This window comes from Chanos chanos, chromosome 3, assembly GCF_902362185.1.
Source record: "Chanos chanos chromosome 3, fChaCha1.1, whole genome shotgun sequence".
In the NCBI taxonomy this organism is placed as follows: Eukaryota; Metazoa; Chordata; class Actinopteri; order Gonorynchiformes; family Chanidae; genus Chanos; species Chanos chanos.
The window spans coordinates 55618326-55625825 of record NC_044497.1 but is presented as its reverse complement, the minus strand read 5'-3'; the positions used below and the strand labels follow the sequence as shown (position 1 = coordinate 55625825).

The window sequence follows — 7500 nt, the reverse complement described above, 5'->3', positions numbered from 1 at the left end:
GATATAGCATCACTACTGCAGTACTCACTATACCTGCACTTATCTGTAAATAATACTATGCTTTGCGCTTCTGGTTAGATGCTACTGCATTTCATTGGCTTTGTACCTGTACTATGCACAATGACAATAAAGTTGAATCTAATCTAATCTAATCTAATTTATGAATGAGAAATATGTCTTATACCTGAAATACGACTGTATGACACCGAGACTTCAGATTTGTCTTTGTAAAAATTCAGTAAAATGTTTTATTGACACACAGCTAAAGAGATTCCTCTAGAAACTTTCCATAACAAGTCGTATAAAAAAATGCATCTCATCTTTTACAAATGATTACATGCGAAATGGTTAAAGCCCAAACAAAATCAAACACAAATAGCTTATCACTGAAGAAAAGTACACATACACGTACACATATTAGTGCAGCCTTAGTACATAGTCACAGTGTGTACTGTTAAGAAAGAAAGATGTGAGTTAAAACATGTATTTAGCTGTCACAGAAACGGTTTTTGCACATGTACTACTCTCTTGCTTTGGTGTGAACCGGACCCGGTCGGACAGGAGAAACTACCCGCTCGGCCAAGTCAAACGGTGCTCATTCAGACGCGTGAGAGCCACAGGTTCATGTTACAGTATCATTTTTATTATATTTTTCCCTGCTCAGTCACGCGTGTCTCACGCGTGATAATGGGCTGGACCCGTGTTAGCTGCCTGCTGCCGTCAGGGATGGCAATCTACTGACGCTTTCCTGTGAGGAAACCGAGAGAAGGGAAAGAGAAACCCGGTTAAGAGCCGACACTCAGACTTCAGAGGCATCAGATCTCCACTGATGGAGAAGGATGTGTTATGCATGGGGTTTTGCAAACTCACCGTTCTGCCTCCTTCTGCGGACGTTTTTCTTGAGTTTCTTGATCAGCTTGGCGACCCACTCGCTCTTCTCTGGAACTGGAGCGCACAGACGTCTCCCCTTTTTGGTCACAAAGCTGTGGATATGAATATCCAGTTAGGGTCATCCAAACACACATGCACTCACACACACACACACACACACATTCCTATATATTCAAGACCAAGTTTACTTTTATTAAGTCCTCTCACTCATTTTTCCTCTCTCTCTCTCTCTCTCTCTCTCCCTCTCTCTCTCTCTCTCACTTAAAGTCTGTTTTCTCAGCTGATTAAGAGCAGCTGGTGCATAACAGAACCTAACAGAATGTCATCAGAGCCCTAAGGGGAGCAGTATTCAAGGACTCTCTGCAGTGGGCTACGTTTTTTTCTCCCTCATAAAGGCTTGTTGATAAGGGATAAGGGAACTTACACAGTGGCTGGAATCTTGCAGCCGCTTTCCACGGTTTGCTTCTGATACTCCACCACGATTCTGCGAGGAATCTCATAGTCGCTGGTGGACAGACAGCAGTCTTGAGCTTCAGCATTGCTCGCTGCCAAAGAGACAAATCACAAATATTAACATTAATCACAATCATTGTTTATTGTGTGCTGCTCATGTCAGTTTGAATCACACGCTCACAGGATGTGGAAAATCACTACAAACAGATGGATGACATATTGTGTGCAAAACATGTTTTTGTTCATCGTGTAGCAAGTGCACTGAACTTCTGTGATTTGGCAGTGGGCCAAACAATCAGAGCTTTTACAGTTTGCCCAGATATAAAATTCAACACAGAAAAGGAACAAAAAAACTAGTGAGTGTAAATCATGTCAGGCATTAATGGTCAGATGAGAATAGGTTAGATTACGTCAGATAAGATTAAAATTGAAAGAGTGTTATACCTGCAGCGTGGTTCCAGAGCAGAGCAATCACAAGGAGGAGGGTTAGAGCCTGAAGAGTCATGCCAAAGTTCTTCATCATCATCATCATCATCATTGTGGTCGTCACTGCTGCAGAGGGTTCACCTGCTCCTGAGCTGTCACTGCAAAGGACTGCTCCACTCTCACTCCAGGAGGCCTTTATATACCCTACAATATAGGTTTCACTTTCCTTTTCCCCACAGTCTTCCAGTAAGCCTCTCCTGCTCCCGCCCATAACTGAAACGCAAACTCAAGCCAACTCATGTCAAATCATTTCAATGAAAGTTAGAAATTCCCTTCGGGGCACGTGAAAAAAAAAAGAGAATTTCAACTGCTGCTGATGATAGAACTTTCTCTTGTAAGTAGTATAGATCTAAGCATGAGTCTCTCAAGGTTCATAAGGAGAGGTTACCGAACTGTCTACCCTGGAGCAGAAAAAAAATACTCCACAAATCTTTAAAAAAAAATAATAAAATAAAACGCATTAAGCAATCGAGTCAAACTTTAACACTGAGACTTCCAACAGACCGCAACACACATCCAATAAAACCTGAAGGCAACTGAAATCTTTTCCTTTTTCTTTGCCTCTGTGTTGACACAGGTGTCTCACTGAACACATGAACAAAAAAAACTGCTCTCATATGGCAAATGATTAATGACGTTGATGTCCGCTGATCTTTTACGATTTTTGTGCCCTCATGCACAATCAAAGCACTTGTATAAATATTTTTGAATGTTTAGAAATGGAAGGTGAGTGCAGGAGTGTGTGTGTGTTTGTGTGTGTGTGTGTGTGTGTACTTCATGACGTTCTTCAAGGCAAAATTTTAAAACTGAAATCAAGGTCTTTATTGTGAATAAATCATTAAGCATCATTAGAGCACATGTGGATTAGAATCAACAAAAACTGCGCTCTGTAAAACTTATGTTTAACACTTATGGACGTGAACCAACACTTGCGGACGTCATCAGACATTTATTCTTCGTAATTAGGTTCACACTTAATGGATGAATAATGCTTTACTGAATAAATCCTGAATTGCCAGTAGACGACAACCGAAGTCCGATCTTGCATAATGTTCTTCGGGCCTCTTTTGGACGTTTTCCACACGTCTTTGAAATATAACTACGGGTATTTCGAAATGCTTCTTTGTTTGCCTCTTTTATAATCTGACAATTTAATGATTCAGGACAGACCTCCCTTCAGATGTAGTTCATCTGAAATAATACAAACCAGAGACGAGCCATCTTTCCCAGGGTCAAGACGGGGAGACAGGCTTGTCTCCAGCCTACATTGATCCTTGGGATGAGGAGATATAATCCAGCAGAAGATAATCCTTGGCCAACTAAGTGAATTTACCGTAATCTTATACAAGGACTTAGTCACCCTCATATCCTTCAGCAAACTTTAACTGTGAAGCCAGACCATTTGTTTAGACATGTGATAAAAAAAGCATGAAATATTTTCCTCCAAGCTGACCTACCTCAGTGTTATCATTACAACCTTATAACCAGCTCATTTGATTTCTCCAGAGTAATGTTAGAGGACTGAGAGGGCCTACACCCCAAAAAACAAAAAACAAAAAATAAACCTCCATGAACTTTTGCCTGATAAACAGAACAATATTAAATACTTTGAGACTATACCAATAAGGGATTTACCAGAAATGAGCCACAGAATGACTACACATGTTGTTGCTGCCACTAATAATACATTGACGACCACTTGTCTTTGACGAGTCAGACATAGAGATTAACCTCCATATACCCAGCATTCTTAGGGTTCAAACCAGCTGATATTACAAGCCAGTTTGCAGAATAAGCTCTGGGGTAATTCATGAAGAATTGCCCACCTGCAAAGTCATGAGTCATTTTGGTCCAGGGGTACGTGATTTCACAGCGCAGAACATCTCAGCCAGCCAGAAAACTTGTTTTAAGTGAAAATTGTCCAACACAGTTTAAGACTTAGGACTTGCACTGCCTGGCCAAAAAAAAAAAAAATTCACCATTTGGATTTGGAGCCTCTGGAGGCAGTGTTATGATCTGGGGTCGCCTCATTGGGTCAGTTCCAGGCTCAGCAATGTTATGTGGCAACAAAGCTGAGCTGAGTACCTGAATGTACTGAATGATCAGGTTATCCCATCAATGGATGTTTTCTTCCCTGATGGCATGGGCATATTCCAGAACAACAATGCCAAGATTAATCGGGCTCAGATTGTGAAAGAGTGGTTCAGGGAGCATGAGGAATCATTTGTCACACATGAATTGGCCACCACAGAGTCCTGACCTTAACTCCAGTGAAAGTCTTTGGGATGAGCTGGAGAAGGCTTTACGGAGTGGTTCCACTCTCCCATTATCAACAAGATCTTGGCCAAAAATGAATGCAGCTCTGGGCAAATGTTGTGATGTTGCATACGGTCGTTGAAACAACGTTGAACGCACGCCGTAATCAAAGCTAAAGACGGTCCAACGAAATATTCGAATGTGAAACTTTTTTTTTTTTTTTTTTTTTTTGGACGGTCTTGACCGAGCCGGCTAACCAAGATATCCCGCTTCAAGGAATGCCTTTCGGCACCACGCTGAATCCATCTGTGAGCACAGATGTGAGCAGTTGTATTTAGAATATTCCTCTCTGGAGTGTTCTACATTCTGGGAGATTTTGTAGTGGTAGAGCTCTTTGCATTGAATTACAACGGCGTGCATGATATCGTAGCATCCATCGCTATAGTGACCAACATCGCTATAGAAACCAACATCGCTATAGTTTCTCTCTACTTCTCTTCCCCCTCCACTTTCTGTCTCGACCACATTTTCCCTGTAACTAACACGTTCCCCTCTGTCTGTGTGAATGGTTGTGGTCTGTGTCTTGCTGAATCTCTGTGGCTCTTGAGGTTGCTGGCTTGACTTTGTCCCTGTGCCCTGCGGACCTTGGCCCTGACCCGCCTGCACTTTCCACAGCCGTTAGCTTTGCTGCGTTAATGCATCTATGCACGTCATTCTTTATTCGCTTTATTAAGTCCTGGCACCCTACTAATGCCCCCCCCCTCAACTTCTGCATGTATGTGTCTCATATGTTTGAGTATGAATGAGTCTTCCCCCTAGCCAGGCCCCCCTCCCCCCGCCTACCCCGTTGCTTGTAATTGCCTGCTGGGTCAGCACCTAATTCACACCTGTCTGGCCATGGAGGGGTCTCCTCTCTCTGTGGCCCTTCTCAAGATTTCTTCCACCCCCCCCCCCCCCCCCCCCCCCCCCCTTGGGATTTTTGAGGGGAGTTTTTTTTTGCTGGCCATGAGGATTTAAGTCACGGGATGCTGTCCTGTTTTGTTTGTTATTAACCTGCGTGCGTGTAAAGCCCTTTCAGAATGTAAACAGTGATATTGGGCTTTATATACACTGGAAACTTGAACTTGAAACTTGAAATGACAGAGAAAGGAGAACCAGGCCGTGCTGACTTCCCTTTTTTTCCGCCGCCTGGCCGTCCACCGTCTGACGCTTCTCTCAGCCCTTCGCCGAAGCGGACCGTGAGCGTCTTTACCTGCAGTACCAGGCCCTGCTGCATCACCACTGTGATTGTGGTGTCCTCCCACTGTGGTTATAGGTCTCCTCACTGGAGTAAAAGGGCAGGCGGATCGGGCTGGGTTACAACAAATCAACCGACCCCAGCGCCAACGTTGGCACGACGCGCGACGGTCACCGTGGGTACCCCAGCCGGGCAACAATAGCAGCTCCGTAGGGACACTCCCTGACTGCCCTCCTCACCAGCCTGGTTCGCGAGTTACCTGAAACCTTTAGCTCAGCCGCAAACTAACGTCAGTTCAGTTATCCGGATGGACAGACGGCAATTATTTTGGAATCTTAGCCAATTATGGCTCTGTGACAGCGATCAATGATCAACTTCATTTTCTGTCCTGCCATTGGAATCACCAAAAACATATCCCAGACAGTCACTAGCTGCTGAAAAGTGATTGACGGGTGAAGAGACCATTAAACTGACATGTTCCCTAATATGACATTACATTAAATCAGTCTTTTGCTGGTTTGATTGTTTACTCAGCAAGGTGTTGCTCTTGTCTGGTTGGCTGTTGATGGACAGCCACAAAGACTCTTGGGTTCATATTTAAATGCATACACCAAGAACACATGTCATATCCCTAATTACCCTTCATAGTATTTCAGAGTCGAGTCAAAGTTAATAATGTACCAAGAGTGTAAAGATGGGAGTTTTTTTTTTTTTATTATTAAACTTTATAACTTTACACAACCCTTGCCGCAGCTGTGCAGTATGAGTATCACAAAAACACATTTTATTACTGTAATTTCAAGGCAATCTGCATGATCATTAAGATCTAATTAGAATACAGAGCTGTACAAATATAATAATACACCACACATTTAATAGCAATGACCCACAAAAAAACATTTCACAGCAGAATTTGCTACAAATCTACTTCACAGATATTTTTTTTTTACTAACACTAAGAGGAAGAAGAATATTCACAATGCTGTTGTTAATAAATTTAATGTAAAATGTGCATTGCCTTTGTTTGCGGTTTGGAAGTGAAGGTGTTCTTGCTAAAGTTAGAAAGATTATGTCGTCTGCGGTGTTCCACGTGGTTGACTGTTAAAATGAATGATCCTCGTGAGTGAGAATTCAATAGGCCTCTGTTTGCGCTGAGATTTAATCGTCTGGTTGCACATGCTGTTAGATTTTTCTTTCTGACACGCATATTCGCACAGAGTAAATGGCCGGTCATAGCAAAAGTCAAAACATTTTTTGTTTTTTGTTACACAGCTTCCCATAACACCACTGAGTCGCAGCCAGATGCGTGCTTTCATCTGTTATCGGCAAACCGCAATGCAAGATTATACATGCCACTCAAAAGAGCCTTATGCTAAGGCTCCACCAGCAGAGTTGGACTCCTGCCAAACAACATGATGCAACCTCTGGTTCTCACATATATCAATTCTGATAATCTGAAACCTTGTCTTCTAGTTAGATCACCTGTATTGGAATCTGTTATAAGACCACACACAAAAAAAACAAAACAAAAAAAAAAACTCATAGTCAGCGTATGTGTCTCAATTCTGCAGAAACAGTGAGCCATTTCCTGGGACTTCACACAGTAAACAATAGTACATGTTCTAGACCAACGTTCCTTTCTGATCACACACAAACTTTACAATTCCTGTTGCAATACTGACTATTGCAGAAGCTGGACAGGAAGTGTGAACAGCTTATGATGCAATTCTGGATTTAGACAGCGTTCTAAAGAACTTGTAATTCCTTACGATAGTTTTTTTTTTTTTGTTGTTTTTTTTTTTTTTTTTTGCTTAGCTGGCGAGCAACCAGCTGAGAAAGCCCCTTCCAGCTGCCAAGTGGGAGTGTCACTTTCCAGAAAAAGTTGTTCTACAAGCCAAGACTGTCCCGTGTCCCGAAAAAAGCGGTGCATGTCTGCCAAATGTGAGACCCATTCACAATGTGCAGCAGCATTTCCCATAACCCCTACGCAGCCTTACAGACAAGACTTTTTTTTTCACTTGCATGCTGGCTCAGACCAGCTAATGAGATGCCCAGAGAATATTGGTAGACATTAATCACGTCTGTGCACATTTGCACAAAAGGATCATTGGTGACTGTAGATCGCGCATGCTAAGGTAAAACAGTGCTGCGCTTTTGCGCTGTGTTTTGCTCCAGGG

The 7500-nt window shown here is 42.6% G+C and overlaps 1 protein-coding gene across 1 annotated transcript; it reads right to left on the bottom strand.

Annotated features, from left to right (window-relative positions):
* Positions 1-295: 295 nt before the first annotated feature.
* ccl19b (chemokine (C-C motif) ligand 19b) lies at positions 296-1914 on the bottom strand. Its single transcript, XM_030769710.1, has 4 exons — positions 1789-1914; positions 1316-1436; positions 871-983; positions 296-748 (listed from the first exon to the last, which is right to left on the bottom strand). The coding sequence occupies exons 1-4, from the start codon at positions 1880-1882 to the stop codon at positions 735-737; spliced, it is 342 nt and encodes a 113-aa protein (XP_030625570.1). The 5' UTR covers positions 1883-1914; the 3' UTR covers positions 296-734.
* Positions 1915-7500: the final 5586 nt, after the last annotated feature.

What these genes read in the sequence shown, in the direction of transcription:
- ccl19b (XM_030769710.1), bottom strand. Translation starts at nt 1,882, where the DNA reads ATGATGATGATGATGATGATGAAGAACTTTGGCATGACTCTTCAGGCT. An exon ending in GCTCTGGAACCACGCTGCAG is followed by an intron (nt 1,437 to 1,788) that starts GTATAACACTCT and finishes TCTCTTTGGCAG; the next exon opens with CGAGCAATGCTGAAGCTCAA. An exon ending in TGCAAGATTCCAGCCACTGT is followed by an intron (nt 984 to 1,315) that starts GTAAGTTCCCTT and finishes TCATATCCACAG; the next exon opens with CTTTGTGACCAAAAAGGGGA.